The 15184-nt window shown below is 60.9% G+C and overlaps 8 protein-coding genes across 8 annotated transcripts; 5 read left to right on the forward strand and 3 right to left on the reverse strand.

Annotated features, from left to right (window-relative positions):
* Nucleotides 1–260: 260 nt before the first annotated feature.
* Nucleotides 261–646, reverse strand: M421DRAFT_94097 (uncharacterized protein; the record flags this gene model as incomplete). Its single annotated transcript, XM_033598173.1, has 2 exons — nucleotides 261–583; nucleotides 640–646. 2 exons carry the CDS (start codon nucleotides 644–646, stop codon nucleotides 261–263), a joined length of 330 nt encoding a protein of 109 aa, XP_033446494.1.
* A 482-nt stretch (nucleotides 647–1128) lies between these two features.
* On the forward strand, nucleotides 1129–2960 carry M421DRAFT_7176 (rubredoxin-NAD(+) reductase; the record flags this gene model as incomplete). Its single annotated transcript, XM_033596819.1, has 4 exons — nucleotides 1129–1348; nucleotides 1397–1586; nucleotides 1633–2767; nucleotides 2859–2960. The coding sequence occupies 4 exons, from the start codon at nucleotides 1129–1131 to the stop codon at nucleotides 2958–2960; spliced, it is 1647 nt and encodes a 548-aa protein (XP_033446495.1).
* Nucleotides 2961–4207: 1247 nt separating this feature from the next.
* M421DRAFT_422922 (Pkinase-domain-containing protein) lies at nucleotides 4208–8434 on the forward strand. Its single transcript, XM_033593314.1, has 3 exons — nucleotides 4208–5922; nucleotides 5971–6262; nucleotides 6313–8434. The coding sequence occupies exons 1-3, from the start codon at nucleotides 4681–4683 to the stop codon at nucleotides 7953–7955; spliced, it is 3177 nt and encodes a 1058-aa protein (XP_033446496.1). The 5' UTR covers nucleotides 4208–4680; the 3' UTR covers nucleotides 7956–8434.
* M421DRAFT_220695 (uncharacterized protein) lies at nucleotides 8205–9125 on the forward strand. Its single transcript, XM_033588307.1, has one exon. It carries the CDS (start codon nucleotides 8427–8429, stop codon nucleotides 8922–8924), a length of 498 nt encoding a protein of 165 aa, XP_033446497.1. The 5' UTR covers nucleotides 8205–8426; the 3' UTR covers nucleotides 8925–9125.
* M421DRAFT_102594 (uncharacterized protein) lies at nucleotides 9008–9807 on the reverse strand (the record flags this gene model as incomplete). The annotated part of the gene is made up of 4 exons (XM_033586798.1): nucleotides 9008–9312; nucleotides 9368–9602; nucleotides 9657–9711; nucleotides 9794–9807. The coding sequence occupies 4 exons, from the start codon at nucleotides 9805–9807 to the stop codon at nucleotides 9008–9010; spliced, it is 609 nt and encodes a 202-aa protein (XP_033446498.1).
* An 814-nt stretch (nucleotides 9808–10621) lies between these two features.
* Nucleotides 10622–11786, reverse strand: M421DRAFT_68031 (uncharacterized protein; the record flags this gene model as incomplete). Its single annotated transcript, XM_033596471.1, has 2 exons — nucleotides 10622–11113; nucleotides 11262–11786. 2 exons carry the CDS (start codon nucleotides 11784–11786, stop codon nucleotides 10622–10624), a joined length of 1017 nt encoding a protein of 338 aa, XP_033446499.1.
* Nucleotides 11787–11876: 90 nt separating this feature from the next.
* M421DRAFT_220626 (uncharacterized protein) lies at nucleotides 11877–13209 on the forward strand. Its single transcript, XM_033588306.1, has one exon. It carries the CDS (start codon nucleotides 11968–11970, stop codon nucleotides 12793–12795), a length of 828 nt encoding a protein of 275 aa, XP_033446500.1. The 5' UTR covers nucleotides 11877–11967; the 3' UTR covers nucleotides 12796–13209.
* M421DRAFT_7180 (uncharacterized protein) lies at nucleotides 12933–14619 on the forward strand (the record flags this gene model as incomplete). Its single annotated transcript, XM_033596822.1, has 5 exons — nucleotides 12933–12987; nucleotides 13046–13091; nucleotides 13144–13192; nucleotides 13241–14544; nucleotides 14601–14619. The coding sequence occupies 5 exons, from the start codon at nucleotides 12933–12935 to the stop codon at nucleotides 14617–14619; spliced, it is 1473 nt and encodes a 490-aa protein (XP_033446501.1).
* Nucleotides 14620–15184: the final 565 nt, after the last annotated feature.

Raw genomic sequence — 15184 nt, forward strand, 5'->3', positions numbered from 1 at the left:
GAAGTGGTTTCAGGAGGTGGGTTCGGTAGAAGTAGCCGCTAGTTCTTCTTCGCCAGCCACGCGACCACCTCCTTCGCGTTCGCATCTGGAGGGAAGACAGGATACCAGACCTGAACAACCTGGCCGTCCCTGACAGCGAGCGCAAGCCTTTTGATAAGCTTTTTGCCTTGCCACTCGAAGGTCGGTAGCCGCAATGCTTCCGTGAATTGAAGATCGACGTCTGACAATAGCTCATACGGAAGATGCACGCGGGTCTTGGCCTATTGTTGATGTGGGGTATCCTGGGTTGAGACGCCAAAAATGGCATCCACGCCTTGCTTGCGCAGCTCGCCCATTTCATCGCGAAAACTGCAAGCTTGAGGCGTGCAGCCTCGTGCGCCTGGGATCAGGTTCCATTCATCAGGTATCTGTTCGCCTGGAGCGCCCGTACGCGGGTAGCAGAAGATGATAGCTAGTCCAGAGAGCTTCGAGACATCCACTTGGTCACCAGAAGTGGACGACAAGGACATAGACGGTAGCTTCAAACCATCCAGATGTGAGCATGCGCCGTCGTCCTGAGGAACAGGCAGATCGCTTGGGAAAGCTGTGTCTAGTTTCATCAGTTACAATTCACGCAACACACAGCGTGAAACAACTGACGGGCCATGGTGTGCTTGGAACCGCCGGCTGTCACCCGTTTGTCACCGCTGTCACGCCGGTCGAAGATTCCTAACACCGGAATCGCTCTGCTGCCACTGATAGCCAAGACGAACCAGAACACCTCAAATATCGAATGACGACGAGGTAATTGAGGACCTCGATGTTCGATGTTATCAGGATCGTGAACGTCATTCGGCTGGACGCGTCTCTGCGTTATCGATTACCGGCAACGCGGTCGTGCCTACACTTCATGATGTCACATCAGCAAATCAAAATCGCAATAGATAAGCGTGGTCAGCAGCCCCGCGATTTGCCAGCAAGCTCCAGCACTGTAAACCGCCGAACAAAGCTCCAGCATTTGTCATCGGCCCTCTAATGCAATCACTACGTTTTCTACGGCCTCGTCGAACTTCACTACAGCTCCAGTACAAGGCACAATCCATTGCAACTAATACCCACAGAGCTGCATTTAGCACGACTATCAGAACCATGGCGCAGGAGTTCAAGCTCAAGGACATCACGTCCCTTCAATTGAAGAACGGCGACAAGAAAGAGGTCGAGGTTGAGGGCGTCGAAGGCGGCAAGGTGTTGCTGCTAAAGGTACAGGACAAAGTCCACGCTACCTCACCAACCTGCACACATTACGGCGCACCGCTTGTAAAGGGTGTGCTTACGCCAGAGGGCCGTTTGACCTGCCCATGGCACGGCGGTATGTAACGCCAAAGGGCCTTCATTGTCAGCCATTGACCAAGCACAGCCTGCTTCAATGTCGCTACAGGTGACGTCGAGGAAGCCCCGGCTCTGGACCCCATCTCCAAATACGAAGTCTTCGAACGGGATGGAGCCGTGTATGTCAAGACGGATGAGGACACATTGAAGGCGTCCAGAAGAAAACTGAACCTCAAGTGCTCGTCAGTGAGCGATGAGAAGGTCCTCGTCATTGGAGGGTATATCTTCCCTGCCCTTCCTATCAGCACTCGCTTACTCTTGCAGCGGTTCCGGAACGCTCGGTGCTGTCGAAGGCCTACGTGGCGGAGGATACAAGGGCAAGATTACCGTCATCTCGAAGGAGGGCCACCAGCCAATCGACCGAACGAAGCTGTCCAAGGCTCTCCTCGCTGACCTGAACAAGGCTGCGTTTAGATCGAAGGACTTCTACAAGGACGCATCAATCGACTTCGTTGAGGACGAGGCCAAGAGTGTCGACTTCTCTGGCAAGAAGGTCGAGACAAAGTCCGGCAAGTCGTACGAGTACTCGAAGCTGGTGCTGGCCACCGGTGGCACACCCAATGTCTTGCCCCTGCCGGGTCTCAAGGGTGACTTAGGCAACACTTTTTTGCTGCGCACATTGCCGGACGCGCAGAACATCCTGAAGGCTGTCGGCGACAACGGCAAGAAGGTGGTTGTTATTGGCAGCTCTTTCATCGGCATGGAGGTCGGCAACTGCCTCGCCGGCATGAAGAACGACGTGACTGTTGTCGGTATGGAGGAAGAGCCTATGGAGCGTGTCATGGGCAAGAAGGTTGGAAAGATCTTCCGCGGCCTGCTCGAGAAGAACGGTGTCAAGTTCCAGATGGGCGCCAGCGTCGAAAAGGCAACACCATCCAAGAGTGACCCCTCCAAGGTCGGAACTGTGCATCTCAAGGACGGCACCACGCTCGAGGCAGACCTCGTTATCGAGGGCGTAGGCGTCAAGCCTGCAACAGAGTACCTCAAGGAGAACTCGAGCGTCCAGTTGGAGAAGGACGGATCACTGAGGACAAACGAGGCTTTCGAGGTCCAGGGTCTGAAGGACGTGTTTGCCATTGGCGACATTGCGACCTACCCTTACCACGGACCCGGAGGCAACGGCAAGCCTGTACGCATTGAGCACTGGAACGTTGCACAGAACGCTGGTCGCTCGGTGGCCATGTCGATCAACGAGCCCGGCTCCAAGCCCAAGGCGTTCATACCTGTTTTCTGGTCAGCCCTCGGCTCGCAGCTGCGATACTGCGGTAACACGGTCAACGGCTACGACGACGTTGTGCTGCAAGGAGACATTGAGAAGCCATCATTCGTCGCATACTACACGAGCGGAGATGAGGTCGTCGCGGTGGCCTCGATGATGAAGGATCCTTATATGACGCAGGTATGTCAAATCCAACCAACTTGGGGCGACTGTACTGCGCCTTCGACGCGACGCGTCCGCTGTTTAGAAGTGCAACGCTAACATGTAGCAGAGTGCGGAGTTGATGCGGAGAGGGAAGATGCCAGGCAAGAAGGCCCTTCAAGACGGCAAGGACATTATGGACATCAGCCTCCCAAATGAAATCAAAATGTGAGAGGCGTACCATGGAAACGCGGCAGTACAAGTGCCGCACTACGGCAGGAGATGCAACGGCCGTCAAGGCGAGAGAAATGATATGACTCCAAGGCCCAACATTTTCCGCTGTGTGACGTCGACACGAACTCGCCCTTTGCATCTTGTCCGCGCATCCCAGTGATATAAGACATTGTAGGGTGCACAGAATTGGTCGTGAGCCCAAAGAGTCGAGTCAGCCGGAAAGGCTAAGCGGGAAGGAGTGGGCCAGGTGACATACGGCAAGGGCGATCAAAGCGTCTTCCAATTTCCGAAAAGAAACATACCCTGGGGGGAGTCTTGCAGCTTCGGGCGGCGGTGCGTCATCGCGCCAGATCATGCTCGATGATGATTCTTTTTGAGAGAGAGAGAGGAAGGATCAAATTTGACAGCTGCTCAATGATAATGCCTGGAAAGATGTTGGAGACGGGCGTTTCTAGTCATGGTGCAGTCAGGGTGGTGATTGGGCGCAGACGCGAGTTGGCGGGAGCCATGCAGGGCGCTTTCCCTTGCAGGCTGCAGCATCGCGGCTGAGACACGATGACAGACAACGTCGTGACCTGGTGGACGTATGCCTTGCTAGAGTGCACTGGGGCGGTCTGCGATGGCGGTTCCTTGCGGGCAGCGAGGGCGCGCGCAGTGGGCTCATCAGGGGCAGCCGCGGCGGTGTCAGCGTCTCGCGTTCAAGTGTCACGTCATGGATGCAGCAGAAGCAATGGTGAAGCGTTCCTGGTAGGGCGTCAGAGAGGTCGAGCAGCGGCCGTGGACGCAGGTGCAGTGTCATGACAGTCGTGGTGGCCTTCACAGCACGAGGCGCGCGTAGTGCCGCATGAAGTGCAATCTGCGCACTGGACAGGTCGTCGCTGTTTCAAAGGTGCCCGTAACCCTGCCGTAATCCTGGCTCGCCGTCGAATGGAGACGCAGCTGGTGTGGCTAGCAGCGCGGGCAGGCGCGTCGAAGCCAGCAGTTGAGCAGCGAGCAGCGCGTGCCGGGGGAAGGGCAGACGTAGTGCTCACTGCTCATGCTCGCCAGGTCAGACCCGGCGGTGGGGAGATAGGAAGATGCTTGCTGCTCACAGCATGATGCTGGGCGTGCCATGTCCATGTACTGTGTACGGCTGATGTTAGGCCGAGCTGTGGTTGATGCTCTCCTTTCTTCCTAGCCGGTGCAAGCTCAATCTCGTTAGAAGACTGGCCCCAGCCGCGCCTGACGACCGCTCGCGCTGCATCCGCTCACTTCTCTCCACGCACGTCAGGCACACGACGGGTCCTCTGTCGAGCGTCGTCGAGAGCTGTCCTGCGCCGTAGTTTGGTCTGCCTGCGTCCTGCGTTCTGCGTTCTGCGTTCTGCAACGATCCACGGTTGAGCCCCCAGCCCGCAGCGTTGTTCGGCTCCCACGTGAAAGGCTTCCTCCAGAGCCCTAGCCAATCGCCCACCGCCCACCCGTCCTCTCAGCGCGACTGCGACCCGCTGCCCGACAACAGAGCCAGCGCCCGCGCCAACGGCCATCGCAGGCCCACACCGCAGCACCGCAGCACCGCAGCACCGCAGCACCGCAGCACTGCACGCGCAGTCTGCCTGCGTAGAACCTCGCCGTCTCGCCGCCCGGCCTCTGCACCGTGCAGCACGGGCGTGCCCACACTTGCAGCCAGCCGACCAGCGCAGGCCCCGCGCCGACAGCCCCCCCCGACACACCGCCAGAGCATGTCTGCTGCTGTCGCTGCCCAGGCGCATGGCCAGCAGCACTACCAGCAGCCCCCCCGCGCGCGCCGACCCTCGACCAGCGCGTCCAACACGGCGCCCAGCACGCCCCGCGCGCAGCCGCCGTCGACGCAGCACCACTCCCCAGCCATGAGCCCCAGCACCGCCGCCCCCGTCGGCGGCCCCATGCCGCCCCCGCGCACCTCATCGCACCGTACTAGCACCGCCGGCGCCCCGTCCGGCCGGCGACCCAACGAGGGCAGCGCGAGCCGTCCGCAGTCCGGACACAGCCGCTCTGCCACGGCCATTGGGCAGCCCCCAATCGGCACGAGCCTGCCCCGCGAGGAGAGCGCCATCATCAACAGGATAGGCGTCTCCGACCCCCAGGACGACATCGCCCGCGAGCAGGCGCGGCAGGCCGAGCGGGTGCCCGTGGGCGCCGCCGCCGACCTGACGCCCATCACGGGCCTCGGCCTCGTGGGCAGCGAGGGCGTCGACGACGGCGGCCGCGGCGCTGGCGGCAAGAGCAGGCAGGACCACTCGAAGAGCGAGGGCTCGGTCAAGCGCACCAAGTTTGGCAACTACATCCTGGGCCAGACGCTTGGCGAGGGCGAGTTCGGCAAGGTCAAGATGGGCTGGAAGCGCGACAGCAGCGTCGAGGTGGCCATCAAGCTGATCAGGCGAGAGACGCTGGGCAGCAACTCGAACCGCCTGGCCAAGATCTACCGCGAGATCCACATCCTGCGCGGCCTCGACCACCCGAATATTGTTCGGTTGCACGAGATGGTCGAGACGGAGCGACACATTGGCATCATTCTCGAGTATGCATCGGGTGGTGAGCTGTTCGACTACATCCTCAACCACCGCTACCTGAAGGACGGTCCCGCGCGCAAGCTGTTTGCCCAGCTCCTCTCCGGCGTGGGCTACCTGCACAAGAGGGGCATTGTGCACAGAGATCTGAAGCTCGAGAACCTGCTGCTGGACCGCAACAAGAACATCATCATCACTGACTTTGGCTTCGCCAACACCTTCGATCCCAAGGACCAGCTGAGCGAGGAGATCGAGTACAGACTGGGCGACAAGGACTTCATACGGCAGATGGGTCTGGAGAACCCCGAGACACGCCGCGGCGACCTCATGCAGACTAGTTGTGGCAGTCCCTGTTATGCGGCGCCCGAGCTTGTTGTCAGCGACTCGCTCTACACCGGCTGCAAGGTCGACGTCTGGAGCTGTGGTGTCATTCTGGTGAGCCGCTCAGACGTACTCTGATATTCGCAAGCTAACAATCGACAGTATGCCATGTTGGCTGGCTACCTGCCCTTCGACGACGACCCGGCCAACCCCGAGGGTGACAACATCAACCTCCTGTACAAGTACATCGTCTCCACCCCGCTCACTTTCCCTGAATACGTCACACCTCACGCAAGAGACCTGCTCAAGAGGATCCTCGTCCCCGATCCACGGAAACGCGCCGATCTGTTCGAGGTTGCGCGTCACAGCTGGTTGGCAGACTACGCACATGTCGTGGGCTTCATCACCACCAGCAATGCCGCCGAGGCGCCGCAGCAAGGCTCCGTCTATGCTAGTAAGAGAACACAGAGGGTCACCAAAAGTGCTGTACTAACACCGCCGCAGAAGAGCCATTCGAGCAGCCGCCCCCTCTTGCAAGAAGTGCATCTGTCCGCGAGCCAACCAAGACCCAAGCGCCTCCGTCCGCACACGGCGGCCTTGCCAACAAGCGGGAGCAGATCAACTCGACGGCCGAGAAGCCAAAGACGTCTCGCGACAACAAGCGCCGAACCGTTCAAGTCGAATACGTTGCTCCTCAATCGCAGACCCAGCGCGGCGAAGCATCACCAGCTGTCGAGGCCATGCCAAAAGCTCGCCCTGCCGAACAAGTACCTGTCGAGGTCACCACCGCGACCACAGATGGCTACCAATCAGCGTCTGGCTCGAGGCCTCCTCGTTCTGCTGGTGCCGCAGCAGCTGCTCCACAACCTAGACCAGTTGGTCAGCCCCAGAGATCAGTGTCCGACTACACTGCCTTTGGCACTGCGCCCGCGGCGACGACACGGCCGTCGACAGGCGGCACCCTTGGTGGCTCGCGGATGCCATCACGAGGCAACTCGTACGCGCAGCCAGCAGCCGCTACCGTGGCCCCCACCAACGCCGAAGGTCGCTTCTCGCAACCCCAGAAGAAGACCTACTCCATCTCTGCCCCATACCCTCCACAAGAGCCTGCGGTAATGGGTGAGCCGAGCATTGTGCAGCCCAGCGCTCAGCGGGTGCAGTCGACCCAGGTTGGACCTACTGGTGGACATGCCAAGGGTGGCCACAAGCGCTCGAACACGGTGACGGAGACGCTTGGCCGTATGACGTCCATGTTCGGTGGCCGTCAGAACTCTTCCGCACAGGACCCGAAGGCATCGTTCACGTCCCAGGACTCGTACGGACAACAAGGTGAGGAGCGCAAGCAGAAGAGGTACCCACCCACCTCGATGCCCGCAGCCATGTCGAACGACAACTCGATAGGTTCGTCGGGACCACGACCCAGCACAGACTCAAGACGCCGCCCATCCTTCAGCTTTACGCGCAAGAACACAGATGACGGCACCAAGACATCCCGCCGCTTCTCACTGCTCCCATCTTCTTTCTCAAAGAACTTCGGCTCTCAAAGAGAGAGCATGCCTACTGATGGCTACGGCCAACGCCGCGGCTCCAACGCTGGCCGAGCCCGCAACAACTCCCGGTCTGGCATGGCATTCGGTCGCGGCGCAGAGTCCCGTTCTCCTAGTCGGAGCACCATGGGCAGCAACGCCGTAGCTGGCTTCTACGATGGCCAGCAGGACAGCAATTCGCGCATCCGTCAACCCAACGCCAGCACCCAGTCCCACGGCGCACCGGGCCCGTCGTCCGCACCGCCTCAGCAGACGCAGTTCAACTATCCCGACCAGGCCCCTGTCGGCGACGACAAGTTCCCCAACCCCCGACAGGTCCATCCCAGCCAGGCACCCAACCGCCCGTACGGACAGCTTCCTAACGACAGCCAGGCTAGCGAGCAGATGACACCCACCCAGTCTCATGGATCGCAGCCGCAGCGCGCACAGTACCCCCAGGGCATGGGCGGCGAGCCAGAGCAGCGAGGCGGCAAGCTCCAGAAGCACAGGAAGTTTGAGGATGCGTACGAGAGCACGGGTGGCAACAAGGGCAGCTCCGGCAGCAGCAAGAAGGTCATGGACTTCTTCCGGCAGATGGGCAGGAGACGAGCAGGGAAATGAACAGCTCGCTCGGACGGGCGCCAACATTCTTGAACATTGTTCGCCTCGGCAGATGTGCACGCGCCGTCAGCAACACAAACACCAACCAACACCAACACCAACAACTACCAGCGGAGAGCACAGATGGAAATGTCGTTTTTGTTCGCGTTCTTGCTTGCATCGCTGGATAGAGCATCAGCGAGGTGTATCGATAATATTTGCATTAGCTGGCGTTTTCTCATCCCCCGGCACGGCGTCGTCCCCTTTTTTTACTGCGCTGCGGCCGTCTCTGGCCTGTTAATCTTTACTTCACTTTGTACCTTTTTTTTTTCCTTTTCTTATTCACAGCTAGCGCTGCAAGCGCTTTTTGAACGAGTGGAGTTGTGCAAGGGCACGCAGGGGTGCTGATGGAGATTGATGCGGGGGTTTCAAGGGGAGTGTAGCGTAGGGTAGTGTACAGATGGGTGGTTTGGAAATGAATGGAGTACTGAGATGGCTGGGTCTGGTGTCTGTGGCTTGGAGGTGATGTCGCCGCTGCTTGGGAGCGGGAGTGATTATCCCGTTCTTCGCGCCGTGAGACGGTCTTGCGGAATCGTACCTTGCTGTCGGACACATGTCATCCCTGCCCTGTCCTGCCCTGCCCAGTCCTGCCCCGTCCTGCCCAGTCCTGCCCCGTCCTGCCCCGTCCTGCCCTGCCCAGACGGCGTTCCTGTCCAGCGCATGCGCGTATCCCGTCTCCTACGCCAGCGCCGCACAACGCCCTCGCGCTGGAGACGGTGTTTGCGCTGCTGCTGCTGGCGCGGGGTGGTTCCAGACGCACGCGGGGTGGTCCCAGACGCATGCGGTGTGGGGATGTCTGTGCTCCGGGGTTATGGGAGGGAGGCGCGATGGCAGGTGACTGCTGATGTGGAACTTTGTGAGCGGGTCCACGATGGAAAATGCAGAGGATGCATAGGATTGAGTACGTTGTGGAATTCAAGTAGCTTGTGAATGTACACTCACTCGGATACAATCTACACTCACCCGGCCACCACCCATCCCGCTCCCACCCAGCCAAATCCCAAACCGCCATCCTACTGCGGCGGCAGCTGTCCCCCCTCCCTACTCCCGCCCGTCTGCGTGGCCTCCTTGACCTTGACCACGGCGGCCTCGACTTTACTCCCACCCCCCGAGTTCAGCGCGCTGAGGTAGCAGTTCCAGCCCAGCGAGACGACGTTGACGACCAGCACGCGCAGATCGGCGGGCACGTACTTGAAGTTTGCGAATTGCACCCACGGCCACACCATGAAGTTCTTGGTCAGGCCGGGGATGTATGCGGTTTCGAGGCGTGTGGATATGGAGGATCCTTCTAGGTAGGCCATTGTGGAGAGGAACAGGCCTGGGGGCGGGAGGTCAGTACGTGGACATTGTAGGGTGCGAGACGAGACACATACCCATATTCACAGGCGCAAACAAGAACTGATCGCACGCAACACGCGCAAGAATAGTACCGTTCTTGCTGCGCGTGTTGACGTACTTGGTCAGCACACCGTACCACGTCGTCGCCGCGGGCCCGAAGATGACGCCGCCGTACCCGGCCATGCGCGCTGTGCGCATCGCGTCGTGCGCTTTCCACCCGCGCTTCTCCACGAGCTGCTGCGCCATTGTGTCGCCGGTGCCGAAGAGGATCTGGCGTGTCAGTGTCAACGGGTGTGGAGGCGAAGCGAGGGGGAGGGTGCGTACTGCGGTCGTGATGGCCTGGGTTGCGAGCGGTGCGCTCTTGAGCTTTGCTTGGTACCTGGAGATGGGCGTCAGCTGGCTGTATCCCATCGCATCGCATTCTATCCCTCGCATTGGTTTGCGTTGTTGCAGCGACTCACCAGCGAAACGCCATTCTATCCACGCTTCAATCGCAATGTGCAAAGGACTCCAGACAAGGTGCAGACAGCAGTGCAGAAGAAAAGAACACCTGGAGAAGCGCCAGAGAAGGCCAAACTCTGACACAAGATAAAAAGTAAGTCTATAGGTAAAGCAAGGGACGTCCCCTAGTCCCCTAGTCCCCTAAACTTTCCCACGCACCGTCGTACCGTGGCGCCGCCGCACCAGCAAGTGGACCCTGCGTGGGGCGCTGCAGCCGCGGCGTGGCGCGGCGCGATGACTGGGGAAGCGGGACGCGAAGCGCGTTTGTGTTTGTTGGCGGCTCAGGACAAGTCGCGTGTTGTGCTTTTGGCTGTTTGTGGTGTGCTTGGGGGCTGATTTGATTTTGGGGTGTATGGGTAGCTGTAAGATGGGTGTAGATATAGGCATGGGTGAGAAGCAGGCGTTTTTTTAAAAAAAAAAATTACATTGACTGCCTAGTTAATCTGTAGTAGTGCTCTTCACTGGTTGGGTGTGCTGGGTATTTTTGGATTTTGGGGTGCGTGGTCACTGCGAGATGGACACAGACGTGGACATGAAAAAGACACAGACATGGACGTGAAAAAGACATGAAAGACACGAAAAAGACATGGACATGAAAGACACATGAAAGACACGGACATGAAAGACATGGACATGAAAGACACATGAAAGACACGAAAAAGACGAAAAACACAAAAAAGAAATGGACATAAAACCAAGCGTTCGATAAATTCATTCGCAGCCTATGTACAGTAGTGCGTGGGGTATGGGTATAATAAGTCGTAAAACAGTCAAACAACAGACTTCTCCTAGTCAATCTCCATGCGCTGATTGGGCTGGGGCCCGGCGACAGAGGGCATCTCGGTGCCGTAGGCCTTGTCGGACTTGGCCGACTTCTTGTTGACGTGGGGCTTGAGGCCCTTGTTGAAGTTGTGGGTGCAGATGCAGGCAATGACAATGGTCATGAGCAGCAGGATAATGGTCAGAATGGCAAAGGCCGTCAGCGACTTGCGGGCGGGCTTGTAGTCCTCCTGGCGGTTCGAGTCGGCAACGTACATGCGGATCAGCTTGAACAGAAAGTAGGCCAGGGCGATGAAGTAGACGACGATGCAGCAGACCATGCCCGCAATCGACTCGCGGCGGACCCAGAAGGCGGCGGCGAAGAGCAGGAAGAAGGTGATGACCAGGGCGGCGGCGGTGAGGACGACCTCGACCGTCGACGTCTTCTCGACGACGACGAGGAACTGGACGGTGAAGGCGAGGAAGAAGAAGAAGTCGAACTTGAGCAGGGCAATGTAGATCTGTCACGTCAGCGTGGTCGGCGCGGGGAGGGGACGGGAGGGGACAGGAGGGGACAGGAGGGGACAGGAGGGGACAGGAGGGGACGGGAGGGGACAGGAGGGGACAAGAGGGGACGGGAGGGGACAGGAGGGGGACGGGTGGCGGTACCTGGTAGGTCAAGTAGCGGCGCTTCAGGCGCAGGTCGGCGCTAATGTTCTTGTAGATGGTCCACGCAAACTCGTCGTAGAGCTTCCAGGCGACAAAGGCAAAGGCAAAGGTGGCGGCGGCCATGAGGACGGGCACGGCAATCAGCATGGCCTTGACGTCGGTCCAGAAGTCGGTGGGGATGAAGTGCTGCCGCTCGAGGGCCGACGAGGCGTCGAGGATCTGGTCGTACTGGATGGCGGCGTAGACCATGATGCCGACGTTGTAGATGACGAGGCCGATGACCTGGATGGTGTTCTTCAGGCGCAGGGCGTCCCAGACGAGGAACAGCTGGTAGAGGTAGCCGAACATGAAGACGGCGAGGTAGGTGGGGACCGTGCGGGCGTCGCTGTTGACATTGTGGGCCTCAAAGTGCAGCTCGCTCTGGAAGCGGCCAAAGACGTACGACTCGAGCGACAGGGCGACGACGGCCTGGACGAGGGCGATGGCCGAGAAGGACCACGTCCACTTTGTGTTGGGAATGTACATTCTGGGGGCGCGGCGGACGGGTGGAGGCAGCGTGGTCGGGAAGCCCTCGCGCTCGTGGTAGCCGCCGGGCGGCGCGGCGGCAAAGGGCGGCGGGCGCGCAACGTACTGGTTGGCGTAGGGCGCGTAGTCGCCGTCGAGCGGTGGGCCTCCCAGGAGGGATGTGCGGGCCTCGTGGTGCGTAATGTTGGCGAAGGGGTCAGCCGCGGAGTGCGGCTGGGACGGGGGGGATATAAAGAGCGGCTGCGACGAGGGGATACAGGGAGCGTGCGGGAGGGTCGTGTTGGTCGCAGGGCTGGAGGGCGCGGCTGGGACGGCGTTGGCGACGGTGCTGCGCGCTGGGCAGCTGATGCTGAGACGACGGCTGTCAGTCGGATGGCGGCGTACCAGGCGAATGACAACGGCGCGGCGCAGCGCTGGTGAAACCGAGCTGGAGCGTGGCTGTGCGGAGAGGCCAAGCCGAACAGGTGATCAGACGACGGAATGCCGGGGCTTGGGCGCGACGACGGCGGGAAGCGCAGCGCAGTTTGAAACAACAAAAGATGCAGAGCGAGGTGTGCAGAGCGAGGTGTGCAGTGAGGTGTGCAGTGAGAGGTGTGCAGTGAGAGATGTGCAGTGTTCAGTGTCCAATGCGAGGTGTGCAGTGTCCAATGCGAGGTGTGCAGTGTTCAGTGTGCAGTGTGCAGTGTGCAGTGTTCAATGCGAGGCGTTCAGCGCGAGGTGTTCAATGCGAGGTCCCTGCGAGCCTCGAGGGTCGACTGTGGAGAACAGCGACGGCGACGGCGACGGCGACGGCGAAGGCGACGGCGACGGCGACGGCGACGGCGAGTGGACAGCTGGGGGCGGGCAAACAGTCCGCAGAGGGATGCGCGCAGGCTGTCCTTTTCACGTCGACGAGGCCAGCAGCGAGCGCCAGCGCCCGACACAGCGACATCCAGACGGCTGTGCGGCTCAGCCTCTGTTGCCAGGGCCAGGGCCAGGGCTGATTTTGCGCCGGCTGGACGAACACTGATACGCCTGTCCCGACCATCGCCCCGTTCGTGCTGTGGCGCAGCTTCGTCAGTGGAGCTTGCCCGGCGGACTCTCCCAGGCCCACCGTCATCGCAGCCCACGCACCACCGCGACTGCGACCGCGACCGCGCCGGCAGCATGACCAGCACGACCAGCACGACCAGCACGACCAACACGACCAGCACGCCCACCGGTACGTGCCTCGCATAACCCCCCGCCCCGCCTGCACGTCACACGCTGACTGCCCACAGGACAAGCATCGCTGCTACGCGCCGCCGCCGACGGCTCGCTGGACTCGTGAGTGTCGCCAGCAGTTATCGCAACCACCCTGGCTAACGTCCGACCGCAGCGCCGAGTGGCCCGCGACGCTGCAGTACATTCTGGACCGCCTGGACGAGGTGAGGCGCGCGCTCCAGCCCGAAGACGCCCCAGCCTGACCCGGGCAGATTATCCACGAGTTCCCCAAGCCGCCCGCCGACACCAGCGCAGACGCAGACGGAGACGCAGACACCAGCACCCCCGCGCCCGCAGACACTAGCACCCCCGCGCCCGCAGACGCAGCGCCCAAGCCCGAGGCCGCCGCCGCCTCCGCCGCCGCCGCCGCCGCCCGCGACAAGGAGAATGCGCCGCCCACAACGCCCCCGCGCCCGCCGCCCGTGCCCGTCCGGCCTGCGCCCGAGTCCAAGGCGCTCCCGCCCGCCACCACGTCCTTGTACGCCTCGATCCGCAACGCACTGTCGCTGCACTTTGCAAAGCAACCCCCGCACACAGTCCAGCGCCTCGCCGAGCTCGTCCTCGAGCCCAAGCGACGCTACAAGCACCTCTCGCCCTACCTCCGCGCACTCGACCGCGTCGTGTCGGTATCCTCGCCCCTCGCCGTCTTCCCGCTGCCCCAGGCCGTCCTGCCCAGCGCCAGCGGCCTGCTGAACGGCACAGCCGCAGCGCCGAACCCGCACGCTGCGACGCTCGGCTCCGACGAGTCGCTGGGCGGCGCCCTGCTCACACCCATCCCATGGCTGCACAGTCGAGGCCAGAACGAGCTCATATCAGAGAGCACCGAGATGGTGGACGGGCCCAACGGCGCCGGCCGCATTGAGACGGTCACCGTCGGCATGCTCAGCGGCCAGCCTCCACGCCAGGAGCCAGCCGCCTCGTCTCCCGTGTCGCAGATTGCTTCCTCGCACCCCGATGGCGAAACACTGCCGTCGACCGGGCCCGTCACCCAGGGCGAGCTGCTGCGCCAGGAGCAGCAGGCCGGCATTGTCCTCAACAATCCGCACTCGCTGACCACGAGCCCCACACGGACAAGCTTTGGCGAAAGCGAGGGCGGCGCCACCGTTGTCGAAACCGTCGAGGCTGAAGAAGAGGCCCCGCACGCCAGGGGACCTGAGACCATTGGGCTGGAAGATACCGGCCCGCAAAAGCAGGGCGCATCGCTCGACATTGAAGGCGCAGTGGGACGCCCCAGCCTTGAGCGCTCGAGCAGGAGCCCGGGACGAGCCACAGCGCCTGGCGCAGAGTCCAAAGACGAGAAGATGGAAGATGCAGGGGAGACGATGGAAGATGCAGGGGAGACGGTGGAAGATGCAGGGGAGAAGATGGAAGATGCAGGGGAGACGATGGAAGATGCAGGAGAGAAGATGGAAGATGCAGGAGAGACGAACGAGGACGACAAGGCAGCCGAGGAGCAGCTCCAGACCGGGGTCGCCGAGCAAGAAAAAGAAAGCGAGGCCAAGGATGTGGACATGAAGTGATGCAGTCGGCGGCTCGATGCACACAGCGCTGGCAGTGCACACGGACCACCAGGTACCACACCAGTACATAGAGAATCCAGATGATGCCGGTGACGTGCATCTACAAACACCGTGCCCCCGAATGACGGAGCCCGCGATGGACCGCGTCTGGGGAAGCCTGCAATGGACCGCGTCTGGGGAAGCCTGCAATGGACCGCGTCTGGGGAAGCCTGCGCGTACCCGCCGACCGCGCTTCCGGCCCCCGCTGCGGGATGGCGTTGCTGCCGGCCGAGTGGACTCGGCTCAGGTCTGGAGATGCATGTCAGCGAGCATCACGGACACTAGAGGGATCCAGGGTTTTGCACGCGACAATCAGCCTCACGCCCCACCGTATCGTCATAGTTGGTAATGTTGCTACCAAAGTCGGCTCCCGCGACTCTCGGAACGCGTGTGTCGTGCAGGACATGCACCTGTTCCTTTAGGAATACCGCTACTTGGATCGGTGAAGGCTAGCGGTTCGGCGGCACGGAAGAATTCTCCGAGCCAATAGCCTTGCGTCTTGATCTCACGATCGCTTTCTGACATGATGGGTCTCAGCTGCTTTCCGACGCCAAAAGGCCTTCCCAAGCCCTCCAGGATCTCACAACCTCGTGGACA

This window comes from Didymella exigua (assembly GCF_010094145.1).
Source record: "Didymella exigua CBS 183.55 unplaced genomic scaffold M421scaffold_23, whole genome shotgun sequence".
NCBI lineage: Eukaryota > Fungi > Ascomycota > Dothideomycetes > Pleosporales > Didymellaceae > Didymella > Didymella exigua.

Coding starts and splice junctions, on each gene's coding strand:
- M421DRAFT_422922 (XM_033593314.1), top strand. CDS start 4,681: ATGTCTGCTGCTGTCGCTGCCCAGGCGCATGGCCAGCAGCACTACCAG. Junction 5,923..5,970: donor GGAGCTGTGGTGTCATTCTG/GTGAGCCGCTCA, acceptor AACAATCGACAG/TATGCCATGTTGGCTGGCTA. Junction 6,263..6,312: donor GCAAGGCTCCGTCTATGCTA/GTAAGAGAACAC, acceptor ACACCGCCGCAG/AAGAGCCATTCGAGCAGCCG.
- M421DRAFT_220695 (XM_033588307.1), top strand. CDS start 8,427: ATGGCTGGGTCTGGTGTCTGTGGCTTGGAGGTGATGTCGCCGCTGCTT.
- M421DRAFT_220626 (XM_033588306.1), top strand. CDS start 11,968: ATGTTGGCGAAGGGGTCAGCCGCGGAGTGCGGCTGGGACGGGGGGGAT.